Consider the following 19,317-nt stretch of genomic DNA (forward strand, 5'->3'; position numbering starts at 1 on the left):
AGTGGTGACAGAGTGAGACTGTGCAGGCAGTGTGCACCACATGCAGAGCTCGTAGCTCAGCTCTGCACAGGCCCTTTGTGTGGGTGAGGATAGTGCCAGAAGAGCCTGTGGGTGGGGGATGGCACTAGTGCTGCATAGTAGCCCAGAATGGCTCCACAGGTGCCCTCCAGCCTGGCTGGGGCGATCCCCTCTCTGTAGAGCCAGGTGCACAGGTCCTGCCCAGAACCTGGCCTTTGGCAGGAGCTGTAGACACTCAACCACCAGGCCTGACTCATTTAGTACAAAGCTTATGAAATGTCAGCATTGCCCTTCTACCTCTCCTACGTAATGGACTATTTCATTGCAGGGTTAATGGGCTGCCATACTACTCTAGCAGTGTCAGAGAAGAATTTCTGTTGGGCAAAGTGTTTTTTTTCTTCTCTCTATTATGTGTTTGCCCTAATCTATGATACGTGGAATGGTATGACATAAGCAGGCTGTAGCCTATCTCCTCCTTGTTATAAATCAGAAATTAAAATAGTAGCGGCGTTAATCTAGCAAGAATTAGTCACCATAAACCCCTTACTTCTTGGGGCTTGATTGTTACTACTTGTGCACGGATGTGCAAGCAACCTCCTCCTCCCCCATGTCCAACCACTTAGCACGGACATGGGCCACGTAAGCGTAGTGGAGAGAGAACCCAAATGAGCTCTTAAAATAAAAACAGAGTGAGCATAGGTGGGAACTTGGCCTCACTAAACACCTCCAACAGGCTGGGGTTTACAGCAGCTCTTACCATCCCCATCTGGCTTCACCAGGTCGAGCATTTGGCACAGTAAGTCATGGAATGGCAATGGCTCAATGCCCATCGCTTCCATCCTCTCACACTGTTCCTCGTAAAAATACTCCAGTTCATACATAGACAGCACACCATCTCCATCAGAATCCAGGCAGCGGAACCAGTATTCGATACTAAGGAAGAAGAAGAGAATTAGTCTTTTCATGTTGGCAGCAGTGCAGAAACCAGGAATATTATCTTATCCACCAGAGATCGGAGCAGTGCAAGGTCCTCTGGTCCTGTACCACATCCACCATGACTGACAGCTAGAATTGCAGAGTAAAAGCAGAGTCTGACAATACCCTCAATTACTCAAGGGTAGGAATTTCCCTATTCTACAACTGGCCTTCAGTGCTGATGATGGGAGGGGGCTGGAGCAGCTTCTAGGGGTTTGGGCAGCACTAACCAAGCACCAGTTAAAGTAACCTCTCTGTATAAGTCAGCTAGAGGCAGATCCTGCTGCTTCTGCCCTGAGCACTACAGGGGTCAGTTTACTCAGTAGCTTTGCTGTCTGCACAATGGAGGGGAAGCACAGTAACTGGTATTAATGAATGTACTTGGGCCTATGTTTCCCAGCAAAGGCCCAGTATTCTGTGTTTGCTGTGTCCTGGGGTATGGGAACTGCGCCCTCGTCGAAGGTGGGGTTGCCCAAACAGGCTAATTGGCTGCAGTTATCCCTACACTTAGGCTATTGAGTATCTCTGGGAAACCCCTGGCAGGAGCTAAAGCAGGCCTGGGATGTCTAAAATAGTTCCCTGTGCTCTTTTATGCAAAAGGCAAAGCTCTCAAATAACTGCTGTGGCTTTAGCTATGGCCAGGCCAGGGGCAGGACTGATGGGACTCCAGTTTTCATTCTCCCTCGCCAGTCACTGTCCTAAACAACTCAAGTGATTCTGTGTGAGTGGCAGGCCATTGGAGAGGGGAATGCAAGGAGAGGCTGCGTAGTATTCTCCCACACCCACTAGTTCACACATCTGCTAAGTAAATGGAATCAATGGACCACTGGATTGCAATTTTTGTCATGCTCCCCCCAGCCATTCACCACAGTACGTAATCCCAGTTCTGAAAGGCATGTCCCATACCCTCATTGATTCTATAACTGAGTCAGTACTAGGCAAGTATCTGGCAGGAGGGCAGTGGAGTGGCGGCAGTCAGGGGAACTGTTCTGTTCTAGCAGCATCCTACTGAGTCTCCCTCTTTGTTACCACCTCCTTCCCAGTCACCCAAGTCACTGATCTATACTAACAGTGCACAGATCACTGCAGGAAACACCACTCTGATAAGCAGCATCCCTACAAAATCAACATACTTCAGAACCCCAAAAGTCAGGGTCCTCTGCTCAGGGGAAAATCACTGAGACAGCAACAATGTTCCTTAGATTAGGGCAGGTCTTTAACACCACGTTGACAATGTTCGCATAACAATCTGGGATGGAGCTATGCCCCATTCTCAGCCTGTGCTTTCCTGCCACCACCTCTTCCCTGGGGTGTGGCAAGAACAGGAGCAGCACTCGATCCCGCGAAAGAGGCAGATGCATTATTGGACGAGGGTGTCTGGAACACACTGGTTGCCAAAGCCCTCAAGCTCATTCACTTCACAGCCAGAGGGATGGATTGTGGTTGGCAGCCCCCTGGGAGGGCAAAGTGGCCTCCTGCCAGGCACTGCTGCCACCAGCTGGATGCTGACCTGGCAGCAGAAGGCTGGCATCCAGAGCAAGCTGTGATCGTTATACGACATCAGGAGGGGGCTCTAGTGAGAGGGGCTTTCCTGGGGTGATACAGGCATGTAGGGGCTTGACAGTCATGTGGGGGAGCAAAATGGTTTGCTGTTGCCCAGGTCCTCCACCCCATCCTGCGCAGCGGCCTCCATGCCAGAGAGAGCTCTGCCTGCCTCCCTGCAACTTGGGGGCTCCCTGATGGCTGGAGGCCCCATGCCTGCTGGCAGCGTTTGCACATAGTCCTCCATGCAAGCAAGGTGAGGAAGGGCCCTGGTGACAAAGGTGAAACAGGAGGCACTGAATGGGGCAGCTGGGGTTAAACCCACAGCCACTTGGGCCTAAACCTTGCCGGGGGTGGGGCGGGCCCTTCGGTAGGCAGTTGGGAGCATCCACTGCTGTTATGGCTCAGATAGCGGCCTTCCCTTACCCTTGGAGGGGTGCTAGGACATAAGTCATGCTGAGGCCAGCAGCAGGGCCTGCCTGCTGGTGGTGGTGATGGCATGGAGCAAACAAATGAAAGCTTCTCCCACCTCCTCAGCCCTGCTCCCTGCATGTATCCTTAGGCAAACATGGGACAAGGGACAGAGTGGGGTGTGATGGGAAGTTTTGTGACCACCGATAAAATCCAGGGGCTAGAGAAAAGGTTACTTTAAAAGCAAAGTTTGTTTATCTGGTTTTCCATTGGCAAAGGCAAGTTATCTGTGTAGGGTGATCCAGTAAGTCAATGCCTCACCTCCCACTGCAAGCCAGGCTCATCCTGGTTCACAGGCCTTTGCACTAACTAGCAGGTCCCAGTCTCCTGTAATCCCATGAGCTTTCTGCATGTGTCTCTCCACACCCTTCCTAGAAGTCCTACCTTGTAGGGCTCCTTTTGTCTTCCTCAGCAATGAGGAGCCACACGAAATCTGCATAGCTCAGCCGTCCCTCCTTCTGTGCTTCGTTGCCTCTGAAAGACCCAAAGCACCTTCTAAATTATAACATGAACACACAGCCAAAAGCACACTCAAAACACCTTCTGGGGAGCGAGTTGGGAATTTTCATACACCTGGAAAACACCCATGCTTGTTCTTTTAGGCCAGAAGGAGTGTGTTAGTATTGGTCGGCCCCTCCCATACTGAACTTGCTCAGGAAGGAGAAGTGCTCCTGAAAGCAGATACCGCATTCGCAGCCCTACTGTCACTGCAAAGATGAAGTTGCTTTTGAAGTACTCCCCACCCCCACAGACAGTGAGGAGCTTTTATTTTAAAGGAGCTTTTGCAATTGTGCCCTCCAGCTGCCTGACACTGTCACTGCTGTAGGACTAGGACACACATACATACATGAAGTGTACGCACCTGTCCCCTCTCCTGTGGCCCACAGCGATGCATTTGGGAACTGTGCTAATTTGACAGGGTTTTATTTATTTTTAAAATCACCCACCGGTCCCTCTCTTCCTTTTCAGACTGGCCCTAGCCTGTGATGGAAACGCTAGCACCTTGCCCCCTCAGTGGGATGGGGAATGTATGAGAATACCTTGCATTTCTACTTAAGGCTGACAGGATTCCTGTTCTAGTTTTTGCTTCCTTCCAGTTCTCCATTTAATTCTCCAGCCAGAGTGCTATACCTTACCTCACCACTGCTCCACTGAATATCCTCTCAATAATCCTGGTTGATAAAGCTGGAAATGAAGAAAATGAAGCATCAATACATAGGCACAGTTAGCCTCATGGTCTATCAGAGCTCTGTGTGTGTGTGGTCAATCTGTATGAAGTCATTATCCCACAGCTAAAAGGACAGGCAACGAACACGGCCTGCATGGCCATTTTAGTACAGCCCAAACTTTAATAGCTTTGCAAACAGTAGCAATTAACCTTCCAAGTCTCTTTCACTCTCTGTCACTTCCTGTGCCTAGCCTGGCAACAAAACTATTGTCCCCCTAGAATGTGGCAGCTCCAGATTATCCAGCTATAAGACCTTGGAAACATGTCCTATTAGTGCTAATAGTGCCACTGGGACTTGTCCCATGATCAAGGGCTGCCAGAGTGGGGTGAGCACTTGTGGCATGAGGGCACAAAGGATAGCTCAGCATGTTTAGCTCAACAAAAGAAACTCAGCGTCTTTACCACTATTGTGGAACATTGAAACCCTGCACCCCCATAACGAGAGCTGTGTGAATACTGGTGTTTTTGGTTTGCTGGCAATGCTGAATAATTGGAAAAATATTTCATTTTGGATGGAAATTTTCAGAGAATCGAAAAGTCTGAGCTGGGTCAAAACACACTATGCAGCCATTTCTAAAACATGTCAATTTTTGTCAGTTCAATGAAACACTTCAGTGAACTCAACATAAATTTGCAAATAGGGTTGGGTCACCTGAAACTACATTCTTCCCCCAGCAAATTCATTATTTGCTGAAAAAAAGATCACCGAGCTCCAGGCACAGCCATGCCAGGGACTGGCTGTCTCTCCCCACTGTCCTGCCACAATTTAACAGTAGCGGCTGTCGGGATTTACCAGGTTACTGTGATTATTTTTACACTTACTGCAGAACACTTTCTAGCACATAGTGAAGTACTTGCCTAAATAACTGGCCCTCACCTACAGCTCTCACAGTATGCCAGCACAGTCCATTAGGGGCAGTAGTATCCTATATTCACGTGGGGTGGCTTCAGAACATGCAGAAGACTGCTGAAGGTCTAGCACCACTTAGACAGCCCAGCTGTCTCTTGGCTACTGCCATAAGGTGGCAGGGCCTGAAAAGCAGGCTGGTTGCAGAGAGGAGTGCAGGCTGCAGCCTATGGGTAGCTGGTATAAGCGCTTTGGGGAGGCTAAGAAATGCTGGAGTTGGCACACCTCCCTTTGGAGGCACGCTGGCCCGTTGTCAGAAGCTCCCGAGAAGTATGTGTGTGGGACTTAGATTTTCAGAAAACCTTTGACAAGGTCCCTCACCAAAGGCTCTTAAGCAAAGTATGCTATCATGGGCTAAAAGGGAAGTTCCTTTCATGGATCAGTAACTGGTTAAAAGATAGGAAACAAAGGGTAGAAATAAATGGTCAGTTTTCAGAATGGAGAGAGGTAAATAGTGGTGTCCCCCAGAGGTCTGTACTGGGACAATTCCTATTCAACATATTCATATATGATCTCGAAAAAGGGGTAAACAGTGAGGTGGCAAATTTTTCAGACGATACAAAACTACTCAAGATAGTTAACTCCCAAGCAGACTGTGAAGACCTACAAAAGAATCTCACAAAACTGGGTGACTGGGCAACAGAATGGCAGATGAAATTCAATGTTGATAAATGCAAAATAATTCCCACTGGAAAACATAATCCCAACTACACATATAAAAATGATGGGGTCTAAATTAGCTGTTACCACTCAAGAAAGAGATCTTGGAATCATAGTGGATAGTTCTCTGAAAACATCCACTCAACATGCAGCTAGAGTCAAAAAAGCAAACAGAACGCTGGGAATGATTAAGAAAGGGATAGATAATGAACAGAAAATATCATATTGCCTCTATATAACTCCATCTTGCATACTGCATGCAGATGTGGTCGCCCCATCTCAAAAACGATATATTGGAATTGGAAAAGGTTCTGAAAAGGGCAACAAAAATGATTAGGTAGGACTGGGACTTTTCAGCTTGGAAAAGAGATGTCTAAGGTGAGATATGATAAAGGTCAATAAAATAATGACTGGTGTGGAGAAAGTAAATAAGGAAGAACTAGGGGCCACCAAATGAAATTAATAGGCAGCAGGTTTAAAACAAACAAAAGGAAGTATTTTTTCACACAACGCACAGTCAACTTGTGGAACTCTTGCCAGAGGATGTTGTGAAGGCCAAGACCATAACAGGGTTAAAAAAAGAACTAGATAAGTTCATGGAGGATAAGGCCAACAATGGCTATTAGCCAGGATGGGCAGGGATGGTGTGCCTAGCCACTTGATGATTACTGTTCATTCCCTCTGGGGAACCTGGCATTGGCCATTGTTGGAAGACAGGATATTAGGCAAGATGGATATCTGGTCTGACCCAGTATGGCCGTTCTTATGTTCTTAATGAGCCAGGGGAGGCAGGGAGTGCTCCCACCAGTCCTAGTTAAATTACAGGCTTCACAGCCTTACACACTGAAAAGCTGTAGTAGTGGAGAAGGGGAAGTGCAGGCCGGACAAGGCCCCTCGGTCACAAAACCAGATGGGATTCCTCCTCTGGAGCCACAAAGCCCATAACAGTCTTTCCCCTCTTCCAGCCAAGAGAGAACGTGCCTCAGTGCACCTTCCCAGAATAGGCCTGGACCCCAGGCAGGCACCTGGGCTAGCATTGGAGACAGCTCAGGGAAAGGAGCCAAGGAGTGAGGCTAGAGGTCACTGGCTGAATGAATAAGGGAGGTGGGCGACTAGTGCACTACTGGAAGGGTCAAAAGCTGAGGATTAAATGCATTTAAAATGTGAATGTGCGGCGAGGTAAAGAAAGGGTTGGGCAGGATTTGGAGGGGATGGGTTATGTACACAGATATTTAAACTGGCTCCTTCTGCTGGGGCCATAGGCTACACAGCTTCCCACTGGGAGATGCCTTCGGCATGGGAACTAAGGCCCACTCCTGGCTCCACATCGCTGGGGGAGAAGGCTCCTCCCACCCCTAGACTGAGTGCTTGGCTCCTGAATCTTGTGTTCAGCCTGAGCTTTCTTACGGGCGCCTTTCCTTTGGGTCTACTTGTAAGCTGGTGTTGTTTCCACAAGCGGAGAGGCAAGACGGGGCACCTGTTGCTTTGTCCAGAACACTGCCCCCACACTTTAGTGCTCCCGCTGGGTATATGGAAGATGTGTGGGTTGCAGCTGGTGCTATTGTTGGGTTTATGGAGGACCACCAAGGAGACTGGGATCCTGAGCTTGCATAAGAAAATGTAGCAGCTCCCACGCCAACTGCCCCCACTCCTGCAGCTGGGACATGGCTGAGTTGCCCTCACCCCAGGGACCTCCATAAGCTCTTGGGAACCTCTTTCCAGGTACAAAGCTTCTTCAGGGCCTTTTCCAACTCCCCACTCTCAACTATCACTTGAGTCTCTCACCTCACGCTCCACAGCAAAGTATAGAATCAGCTTCTTGTCCCCCTTGCTATTTTCTAAGCTGTACCTCCTCTGCTGAACAGTATTGTCCACCTGTGGCCAGAGGGCAGTTGAGCTGGAGGCAGCCAGTCGATGGCTGCAAGGGGATTTAGCATCATTACAGATCCCATTATGTAGAAGCCCTTATTGTCTATTGCAGCTCCCCTTCCCCCAGCCCTAAAAATGACTCTGTCAATTAGCACTAAGTGAAGTCCAGCACTGCCCCCAGTTACATTGCTGTGGCACCAAATTTTCCATTTAAAATATAACTTCCCAGCAAGGCAAGGCTTACCTTTTCCCGCAACTTTTACAGTTTTCTGTTACCACCATCCTCAGCACATGTCCCAGCCTGGGGGATCAACTCACCTTGATCATTGTATCTAGCCAGATCCTTCTGGCTGATGTAGAGGTCATGGTCAGTGTCCAGCTCCCAGAATTTACAGTAGATGACATAGAAGTGCTCATAGGAGAAGTAGTCTGTGATTTGGTTTATGTCATCCTCTTCCTCCAAGAGAGCAAGAGTCTGAAATGGCACAAGTTGGATGGAAAGTTAATTCTAGACTAGATAGGGAGATGCTTCAGCAATTGTCTGGGTACCAAGGCGCTGGCACGGAGGCGAATTACACATTGTGAACTAATCCGCCTCTGAAATGTAACCCTTTTCCATTTGCCAACTGTCATATGCAAATACGTTCATCATTTATCAAGGGAATGAGCAAGGAGGCACAGTGAATGACAGATACCCTTTTTCAGAAATGGATCTCCTGGCATGTGAGTACGGATGTCTGCATAAACAATGCTCATCCCCAGAGCATCCTATAAACACCACCACTTTCACGTGAGAATTCAGGAATAATGAACAGAAGCAGGGCAGGGAAGAGGGGACACCAAACAGCCATCTAGAATTGGCCCCAATGTCTGCATAGGCCGCCTTCGATCAGCCTGTGACACTCAGTGACATTCACCACCATAAGGTCTCAAATCTCAGTAGGAACTGGGGCACATCCCGTGTCAAAAAACAATGCACTCTGGAGCAACGTCATCCTGGTATAGTACACTTTTGTTCCCCATCCCATTCCTGTCTCTCTTCCTTCCCTTCTCACCAATCACCTTTCTCCCTCTCCTCTCAAGGCTTTGTGGTCTCAGCACCTCCCAACATTTGCATGTTGGGATCACACCAGGGCTTTACCAATTTAGCTTCCTAGCTTCCCATCCCTGGTTTCAGTGCCAGTAAGAGGCAAGATGGCCACTTCAGTCTGATAAAGTATGGCCTTAAAGAAAATGAAAAGGCCAGGGGATCTAGGGACTGCTTTTCTCTTTCTTTCTTGCCACCCCTATACCCCTTGGAGCTTAAGAGTTTTAGATTCTCTAAAATGGAGTCTGAGAATCTGGGGGAGTCAGGAGTTTGTGTTTCTAGACAGTTTCTTGACACAGTAGACAGTTGGCCTGGGAGGCCTCCTCAGCTTCAGAGTCAAATGCAAGTTACTCCAAGCTCAGCACACAGGCCATTTCAGAAATCCAGAGTTATTCCCTTTATTCAGAGGAACCCAACTGAGTTGCACGTTACTTAGACAAAGGACTCTAAAAGCTGGGAGCAGTCTCTCTCCTGCCATGGCCTCCCTAGTCCGTGCATTTCCACCATCCCTCTCCCTCAGTCATTCGATGCCTCCCAGACTTCTGAGGAGTCTTTTGAACAGTTAAACTTTTGATTGTGCCCCACCTAAGAGTAATTCATCCTGCCCCTTCCCTGCTGCCCAGGACCATGGACACCATGTGCATGGAAGGAAAAGTTATTTACCTTGTACAAGTTTCAGAGTGTTAGTCTGTATCAGCAAAAAGAACAAGGAGTACTTGTTTGTTAGTCTCTAAGGTGTCACAAGTACTCCTCGTTCTTTTTACCTTGTACAGTCACTGGAGCTCTTCAGGATGTTTCTCCCTATGGGGCTCCACTTTAGGTGCGCATGTGCCCCATGTGTCTTCAACCAGACGTTTGGAAGCAGTGCCTGTTTAGTCCACACATGTGTCCTAGCAAACCTGGTGCCTAAAACTGAGGGTACATAGGCCATGTCAGACAAACCGCCTTCAGCTCCTTCTCTGCCACAAAGGCAAAGACTCCAAGGCAGAGAAGAAGGAGGGTGGTTAATGGAGGAACTATACCATTATATACCCCTATACCCTGTACTGTATAGGGAAAGTAACCTTTCCTTCTTCTTCGAGTAGTGACCCTCTGGGTGCACCATTTCAGGTGACTTCCTGCTACAGGAAGTGGGTGCTTCGGACCCCGGTCTCAGACTGTAGGAAGAATAGCAGTACCAAAAGTAGTGTTTGCTCTATCGGTGTTCGCTAGTGTGCAATGTTTCAGAAAGGTGTGAACTGAAACACACAAAGCAGCTTTGAAGATTTTTGCATTGGGAACTTTCTTCAACAGAGCTACATTCGTAGATTGGGCTATAACACAAGGAGGAGGCTGAATATTAGCGGCCTCAAGGAAGAGGGCATGCAACCAGAAAGCCACTTGGTGAGTCTTTGGGTTGGGATAGGGTTGGGATAGGGGCCCCTTTAACTTTGTGTGCAAAAGAGACAAACAATTTGGGGAAGGCCCTAGGGGGTTTAGTTCTGTCCAAGTAGAAAACCAACACTCTCCCGACAACCAAGGTGAGAGGGGAGGCTTCTTCTCAAGTCTGGTGAGGTTTAGAGTAAAAAAATGGAAATTGAATGTCCTGATTGATTTGAAAGTCTGAGGTTACCTTGGGCAAAAACCAAAGGTGTGGTCAGAGAGATACTTTCTTCCTCTAAAAATGGTATGGGGGGTTCAGCTATCAGAACCCCTAACTTGCCAATCCCTCTAGCTGAGGTGACAGCAACTAAAATGCAGTCTGCATGGACAAGAGAAGCAGGAAACATTTAGCCAGTAGCTCACAGGGAGATGGCTTCATCAGCAAATTGAGGATGAGATTCAGGTCCCATCCTGGGGCAGATTGCCTGATATGTGGGAAGAGATTCAATAAACGTTTAATGAATCAATATGTGGTGGGGTGAGCAAACACCGAAAACCCCTCAACAGGGAAATGGATGCTGTGATAGCTGCTAAATTGACTTTAACAGAACTCAGAGGCAGTTCTTCAGGACTAAAAGGTAAACCAGAATGTGAGCTGGGGAAAATCAATATGGGACAGACCCTGTTGGGTACACCACTGGTGGAATCTCTCCCATTTCTGTTGGTATGTTTTCCTCATGGATGCTTTTCTACATGCAGTAACACCTCTTGCACCTCTTTCAAACAGTCCATCTGGGGAGACAGCTAGCAGTCAAGCCCTGAGATGCAGTGCTCCAAGGTTGGGGTGAAGAACCTTCCTTGAGTCCTGGATCAGTAGGTCTGGTACACAGCACCTGGTAACCGTAGAGCAGGACAAGAGGAGGGGCGAACCAAGTATGAGAATCATATTTGTCATGGCCAAGCCTGTGCAATTAGAATGACTCTGGCTTTAGCCTGATTGATTTTGTTCAGGCCTCTGAGAAGCAATAGCATCAGGGGATAGAAATAGAGGATGGATTTCTTCTCCAACAAAAAATGAGGAAGGCATGTCCCAGAGAATGACAATCCAGACCTCCTCTTAAGCAGAATGTCCAGCATTTTCTGTTGGTGACAGTAGCAAAGACATCTACTTCCAGAGCCCTCCAGCGAAGGAATATCTCCTTGAGAATCGCTGAGCTCCCACTCAAGATCCTGGCAGAAGTGCCTGCTAAGGTTGCCGGCTAAGGTGTTCTAGGGACCTGGTAAGTATGTGGCTGAGATGAAGATCTGATGGAACAGGCAACAGTCCCACAGCTTCAGTGCTTCTGCACAAAGGGAGGGAGACCTCACTCCTCCCTGGTTATATATATAGGACATGCTGGCCTGGCTGTCCATCCTGACTCTGGTGGATTGGTCTTTGATCATAGTCATTCGGACCACTCTGAGCTCCAGCAGGCTGGTGTGGAGAATCGATTCTTGAGCAGCCCATTTGCCTCGAATGGTTTGACTTTGAAGATAAGCTCCCCACCCTGCTAGAGATATGTCTGTTTCTATTGTTGCAGAGTGAAGGGGATTCCTGTACACATTTGTCAAGGTCTTTCCACCAATTGAGTTAGTTCAGAACCTCTCAAGAAGCTGACACTAACTTGCCCAGACTGTGTTTGTTGGGAGTGTAAATGGTTTTCAAGCTAGCTTGGTAGCAGCAAAGATTTGACCTGGCATGTAGTGTCAGAAAGGTGCAGGCAGCCATAACCCAAGCCTTGTAAACAAATCCTGGTCATTGTCTCCGGGTTCATTTGAGCCTGAGAAATTAGGCTTGTCAGTGTGATAAATCTGTCTACAGGTAGGTAATCTCTGGACATTGTGGTGTCCAAGGTGGCTCCTATATTCGCTGTTCAATGAATTGGTGTCAAAGTGGACATTTCTCTGTTGAGCTGAAGTCCCAGCACATCAAATGGGCTTATGGTCTTTGTGACTGCAGAGTGAACTTGACTGTAAGAGTGGCCCTTGAGGAGCCACCTGCTGAGCTGGGGGAAGATGACCATTATGACTGTGCTGCCACCACTGCCTGAACCTTCATAAAGACCCCGGGGGCAGCAGAGAGTCCAAAGGGGAGCACTCAGTATGGAAAGTGAATGGCAGGAATTGCTTGTGAGCCAGGCGTATCACAATAAGAAAGTACACATCCTAGAAGCTGAGGGCTGCAAATCAGTCCTCCAGATCTAAAGATGGTTTTATTGCTGCCAGTGTCACCATCCTGAGTTTCTGTCCCCGGGTGAAATTCTTCAACACTCTGAGACCAAAGATTGGTCTCTACCTGCCCTTCTTTTTGGGAACCAGAGAATACTTGAAGTAGAACTCCTTTCCTCTGCTGGCTCGAATGGCTCCTATGTGAAGAAGGGATTGAACTTCTTGTCTCAGAAGACATTTATGAGATGGGTCCCTGAAAAGGGAGGGGAAAGGGAGAAGGAATGGAGATGAAATTGATGGGAGTAGCCCGAGATTACAAACTCCAACACCATCTGTTCCCAAGATCTTTGAAAATGGAAGAGACGATTCCCAAAGGTTGCGCAGGGGGAGGTTAGAACATTATAGCCATAGATCTGAGGGATAGGGTGGTTCCCAACCCATGACCAAGACACTGAAATGGATGCTTGCCTGCTAAGCAGGACTATGGTGTTATCACGGCAGAGGTTAAGCTCTTCTCTTTTGAAACCTAGTTTTTTTCTCAGGTGGTTCTGATGGTCAACGGTACACCAGGAACTGAACGGGATGAGACCTCTGTACTCAGATTCATAGACTTTAAGATCAGAAAGAACCATCATGATCATCTGGTCTGATCTCCTGCAAATTGCAGGCCACAGAACCTCACCCCCACTCCTGTGATAGACCCCCGAATCTCTGAGTGAGTTACTGAAGTTCTCAAATCATGATTTAAAGACTTCAAGTTACAGAGAATCCACCATTTACACTAGTTTAAATCTGCAAGTGGCCCATTCCCCATGCTGCAGAGGAAGGTGAACCCTCCCCCACCCCCGATCTCTGCCAATCTGACCCAGGGGAAAATTCCTTCCTGATCCCAAATATTGCAATCAGTTAGACCCTGAGCATGTGGGCAAGACCCACCAGCCAGACACCTGGGAAAGAATTCACACTAGTAACTCAGAGTCCTCCCCATCTAGTGTCCGATCTCTGGCCACTGGTGATATTTGCTGCTAGCAATTGCAGATCGGCTACATGCCATTGTAGGCAGTCTTATCATACGATTCCCTGCATAAACTTATCAAGTTCAGTTTTGAAGCCAGTTAGGTTTTTTCCCCCCACTGCTCCCCTTGGAAGGCTGTTCCAGAACTTCACTCCTTTGATGGTTAGAAACGTTTACCTAATTTCAAGCCTAAACTTGTTGATGGTCAGTTTATATCCATTTGTTCTTCTGTCCACATTAATGCTTAATCTAAATAACTCCTCTCCCTCCCTGATATTTATCCCTCTGCTGTATTTATAGAGAGCAATCATATCTCCCCTCCGCCTTCTTTTGGTTAGACTCCTCTCCTAAGGAAAGTTTTCCATTCCTCGGATCATCCTAGTAACCTTCTCCGCACCTGTTCCAGTTTGAATTCATCTTTCTTGAGCATGGGAGACCAGAACTGCACACAACAGCATTACAGGTAAGGTCTCACCAGTGCCTTGCATAATGGTACTAACATTTCCCTGCCTCTACTGGAAATACCTCACCTGATGTATCCTAGGACTGCATTGGCTTTTTTCACAGCTGGATCATATTGGTGGCTCATAGTCATCATGTGATCAATCAATACACTCAGGTCTTTCTCCTCCTCTGTCACTTCCAACTGATACGTCCCCAGATTATAGCAAAAATTCTTGTTGTTAGTCCCTAAATGTATGACCTTGCACTTTGCACTATTAAATTTCATCCCATTTCTATTACTCCAGTTTACAAGGTTGTCCAGATCTTCTTGTATGATATTCCAGTCCCGCTCCATCTTGGTAATACTTCCCAACTTTGTGTCATCCACAAATTTTATTAGCACACTCCCATTTTTTGTGCCAAGATCAGTTAAAAAAAAAAAAAGTTAAATAAGATTGGTCCCAAGACCAATCTCTGAGGAACTCAACTAGTAACCTCCCTCCAACCTGACAGTTCACCTTTCAGTATGACCCATTGTAGTCTCCCCTTTAACCAGTTCCTTATCCCCTTTCAAATCTCATATTAATCCCCATCTTCTCCAATTTAACTAACAATATCCCATGTAGAACTGTATCAAATGCCTTACTGAAAGCCAGGTAGATTAGATCTACTGCATTTCCTTTGTCTAAAAAATCTCAAAGAAGGAGATTAGTTGGTCTGGCACGATCTACCTTTTGTAAAACCATGTTGTATTTTATCCCAATTATCATTAACCTTTATGTCCTTAACTACTTTCTCTTTCAAAATTTGTTCTAAGACCTTGCATACAACTGAGGTCAAACTAACAAGCCTGTAGTTTCTCGGTTCACTTTTTTTCCTTTTCTTAAAAATAGGAACTTTATTAGCAATTCTCCTGTCATAGGATACGACCCCCAAGTTTACAGATTCATTAAAAATCCTTGCTATTGGACTTGCAATTTCATGTGCCAGTTCCTTTAATATTCTTGGATGGAAATTATCTGGGCCCACTTATTTCGTCCCACTAGGCTGTTTGAGTTTGACTTCCACCTCAGATGTGGTAACTTCTACCTCCATATCCTCATTCCCATTAGCCACCCTGCCAGTACCCCTAAGCTCTTCATTAGCCTTATTATTAAGAATTTAGGCAAAGTATTTGTTTAGGTGTTGGGCCATGCCTAGATTATCTTTAATTTCCACTCCTCAGTGCTTAGCGGTCCCACTTCTTTGCTTGTTTTCTTTTTATTTATATGGCTATAGAACCTTTTACTATTGGTTTTAATTCCCTTTGCAAGGTCCAATTCTGCATGGCTTTTGGAAGTTCTCACTTTATCCTTATACTTTCTGACCTCCAAGAGGTAATTTTCTTTGCTGATCCCTCTCATCTTCCATTCCTTGTAGGCTTTCTGCTTTCTCTTAATCACCTGAGATGTTTGCTCATCCATTTTGGTTGGCAATCCCTCCCTATGATTTTTCCCCTTGCTTGGGATGCAGGCTTCAGATTGTTTCTGCAACTTTGACTTAAAGTAATTCCAAGCCTCCTCCACATTCACAGCCTTAAGTTCTTCAGTCCAGTCCACTTCCCTAACTAATTCCCTTCATTTTTTTAAGTTAGCTCTTTTGAAATCAAGGACCCTTTTTGCAGATCTAGTTTTGTTTAGCCTGCCATTTAGTTTAAACTGAATTAGCTCACAATCACTTGAACCATGGTTGTCCCTTACAATCAGTTCTTCTATGAGGTCCTCAGTACTCACCAATACCAAATCTAAAATGACATCACTACTTGTTGGTTCAGTGACTATTTGATGAAGAACTCTGTTAGCTACCACATGCAGGAAAATGTAGGCCCTACTATTATTTAGCAGCACTTGTCCTCCAATCTATATCTGGGAAGTTAAAGTCTCCTGTAATCACACAATCTCCAGTAGTATTTATTTCATTAAAAACATTAAAGAGGTTTCTATCCATATCCAAATTGGATCCTGGGGGTCTGTAGCACACCCCAAGCACTAGCTTTCTTTCCTAAAGTGATTTTGGCCCAAACAGACTCTGTCTCATCCATTCCATAACTTCTAATTTCTTTACAGTCTACCTCATCATTAAAGCTGTGACCTGCTGAATTTTTTTTTATTTGCATGATGTATATACTGACAGAGCAGAGGGTAGCTCTTGAATCCTTCAAAGAATGTAAGGACTTGTCAGCTGACTTGGTGAACAGGTTCAAATGATATAATGGGAGATACTCAGTGGTGCTCTGGACCTCTCTCAGGATCCCTGATGATTACAATCAAAATGCATGGTGCATAACAATCGCTGTAGATATAGAGTGAGCCATCATGTCAGCTGCACCAGGAAGGCTTGCAATGATGTCCTAGCTAGCAATTGTATCTCTGTGATTGCTCTCACTGTTCTTAAGGTAGCTGGTCAACGAAGGCATTTCTCTTCCCAAAATTGGTGTAATTATGTTTCATGAATTGATAACTCTAAATTGTAACAAATAGATGTAGATGAATAACTTTTGCCGCTGAACAAGTGTAATTGTCATTGATCATTAACATGTGAAGTGGATCTAAAGGGGTGTTGCCTGTTCCCCTTGTTCACAGCACCGCTAGTGAGTTCAGGGCTGGGTGCATGAACATGAACTCAGAACCCTTAGCAGGAACATAATACTTCTTGTCTGCCCTGGTGGGGATATAGTAGCAAATTGTTTTAGGCAATGGAGGAGGCAGCATGGAGAATGTCTCTTAGTGTCCGTTAGGTCTCATGGATCTCTTCCAAAGGGATTTAGAGGGAATATCAGGAATTCTTTTAATGAGTTCCTGGAATTGCTTGAAGTCATCCGCATACACAGAGGAAGAGGCATGACAGCCTCCTCAGGTGAGGAGAAAGAGCTGTTGGTCTGAAACCTAAACTTCTTAATCAACCTTCTTCTCCCCTTCTCCTCAGAGGATTCCTCCTGAGGAGAGGACTGAAGTGGAGGGTCTGAAGGAATGGAAAGTTTTCTTCTCTGATTCTCCTTGAAAGCGTAACTGGAGGCCCTAGAGAACTGCTCCCTAGCGGCTGCTTACAGATCAACACGATCACTGAGGAGGGGACTCAGTGTTCCTCTTTTTCAAAGGTTTAGAGGTACCTTTTGAGAAGACCTTCTGGATGAGTGAATGGCAGTGGCTGAAGTCGACGGCACACTCTGCATATCAGAGCCCCAGTGCACAGGGAGATGTCATAGCCTGGGTCTGACGAAGCCTGCAAGGAGCACTCCATAAGGCGTAGTCGGAGTTCAATCTCCCTGTTCTTTCTTGACCTACTCTCAAAGTCAATGCAGACTGTACACCTGAAAAGGATGTGGGTGTCCCGAAGGCAGCAAAGGCAGCTAGGATGCCATCACTAATGGGGATAGCACTGGCAAGTTAGGCAGGGATTTAAACCCAAGAGATCTTAGCATATCCTGAGAAAATAAACAAACAGAACTTCTACAGAGAGAAGTCCCCTCAGAAACGGGGTGGGGAATGAGGCAGTCTCACAATAAAGAACTGCCAACTATGTATCAGTTACAAAATACTATAACTAACTGCTAAACTAACTATTAAACTGTAACAACACTAAATATTTATAGAAGACCTAAAATTAAACTAAGGCACTGCAAGTCATGTTCGGACTCAGGCCAAGGGCAGTTCAGAAGGAACTGAAAGCGGTTCATCCGACACTGCCTTATACACCCTTGGTAAAGGACAGGAGTTTAGCTAGGACATACATGTGAACTGAACAGGCACTGCTCCCAAAGGTCCATGGAGGCCATGCACATGGAAGTACAGTGCTCAAAGGGACATTACTCAACAAATGAATAAATGGGTTCCCAGGAACAATTTATAATCCCTAAATATAGCCTCCATCACTGAAGAAGGTGAAGGCAGAGTGGGGTTAGCACGGTTGTGTTGGTGATAGGTGCACCTGAGCAGCCTTAACTAGTTTTCAACCTAGTACTTTGCTGTGTTGAATATAGAAAGAAGTAGGCTTATCCTTTCAGAAAGAAGCAAGATCTAAATCTTTGTCCTCAATGCAGTGCTAGTGAAGATGTGTTACAGGGATCCTACCCAGGGCTAGGCCCTCACTAACCTCCTGCAGTCTCTCTCCAGAACTGGAGTCTCTAGAGGGGCTATAGGCACACATCTATTTTAGAATATATACTCTTTTTATATAAAGCCAAGAAAATGACATACTTGCAAAAAGTTGCTTTTCCTCATCTCCATTAGGGTGATTTTCCCAGACCAGGATCTATTGACCATGTAGAATATTCTCTGTATAACCTACAAAAAGCAACCAAATGAATAATTATCTTCAAGACATGCACTGCCTAAATTATACCAGTTTGTAAATCTCAAGTGAACTTATTCATTTGGTTTAGTCAATGATTAAAAGAAAATTTTAATTTACAATTTTGATTTACAAGACAACGGACAACCCTCAGATATCCACCCCAAATGCATCGCCAAACTCATCCACTTCATCCTCACCCATAACAACAACAAACACTTTGTCCAAACCATGGGAACAGCCTTGGATACTAGGATGGCTCCCCAAAATGCCATCTTCTTCATGGGCCACCTTGAAAAAAGAATTTTTGGACAAATGCACCAAAAAAACCAATGATATAGCTGAGATACATTGATGATATTTTCATCTTCTGGACAGACAACTTAAACTTCCTCATAGATCACCACCACAACTTCAACATTCAACTCTCTCTGGAACACTCTGACACTAGCATCGATTTTATGGACACCACAATCAGCTTCAACAATGAAACCCTACAGATCATTACACCTACCTTCATAGATCCAGTAACCACCTCAAATAGACCAAGAAATCTGTTATCTACAGCCAGGCACTCAGATACTACAGAATATGCTCCAAGGAGAAAGTCCAGGATGTACACCTTAATACACTCAAAGCAACCTTCAAACAAGGACACTTACTCAGAGAACCTGCTTTAATACAAAAATAAGCCCCCCTCTGACCATGCACCCCTATTTGTCACCTTTCACCCCACACTGGAACTCATAGGGGGGTTATCACCAAACAACTACAACTCATACTGGATGCGGACCACATACTGAAATAATTTTTTCCTGAATCCCCTCTTCCGGCCTTCTAACAACCACCCAACCTCTCCAAGCTCATCAACAGAAGCAAGCTCCCGACAGGCCTTTTGATAATAAACTGCTGATGCACAGCAAGCAGGGGTGCCCAAGTGAAAAGCATTATTCTGGGTACACCATATCATATGTTAACAATGGACATAACAGAGACAGATTATCTGGCTGGATTTGGCATAGGCCATTGGTCATCTGTATATGTCATTCAGTCCCCACTCTGACCTCTAGTAATCTGGAGGATGAATGACATGGAGGAGGACAGAAATACCTGTTAAATGAGTGCAAACAAGAGGTAGTACTTAGATAGTATGGTGCTGAGGTCATGTAAACACCCATCCTATTCTCACTCCCTTCAGCATG

The 19,317-nt window shown here is 46.0% G+C and overlaps 1 protein-coding gene across 7 annotated transcripts in view; it reads right to left on the bottom strand.

Moving 5' to 3' along the window:
• The window catches only part of PPP2R3A (protein phosphatase 2 regulatory subunit B''alpha), a 137,624-nt gene that overhangs the window by 20,995 nt on the left and 97,312 nt on the right, over window positions 1–19,317 (bottom strand). For 6 of the 7 annotated variants that reach the window (XR_005226719.2, XM_043521999.1, XM_037908572.2 and 3 more), the window contains 5 exons: window positions 18,022–18,108; window positions 7,989–8,145; window positions 4,143–4,191; window positions 3,391–3,480; window positions 776–951 (listed from right to left, as the gene is read on the bottom strand). Coding sequence is in view for 6 of the 7 variants with exons in the window: in XM_043521999.1 (XP_043377934.1) it covers window positions 776–951; window positions 3,391–3,480; window positions 4,143–4,191; window positions 7,989–8,145; window positions 18,022–18,108 (559 nt within the window). In the remaining variant the exon portion in view is untranslated. The remainder of the gene's footprint in view (window positions 1–775; window positions 952–3,390; window positions 3,481–4,142; window positions 4,192–7,988; window positions 8,146–18,021; window positions 18,109–19,317) is intronic. The other variant, XM_037908574.2, reaches the window with a different exon arrangement.

Source organism: Chelonia mydas, chromosome 9 (assembly GCF_015237465.2).
Source record: "Chelonia mydas isolate rCheMyd1 chromosome 9, rCheMyd1.pri.v2, whole genome shotgun sequence".
Classification (NCBI taxonomy): domain Eukaryota; kingdom Metazoa; phylum Chordata; order Testudines; family Cheloniidae; genus Chelonia; species Chelonia mydas.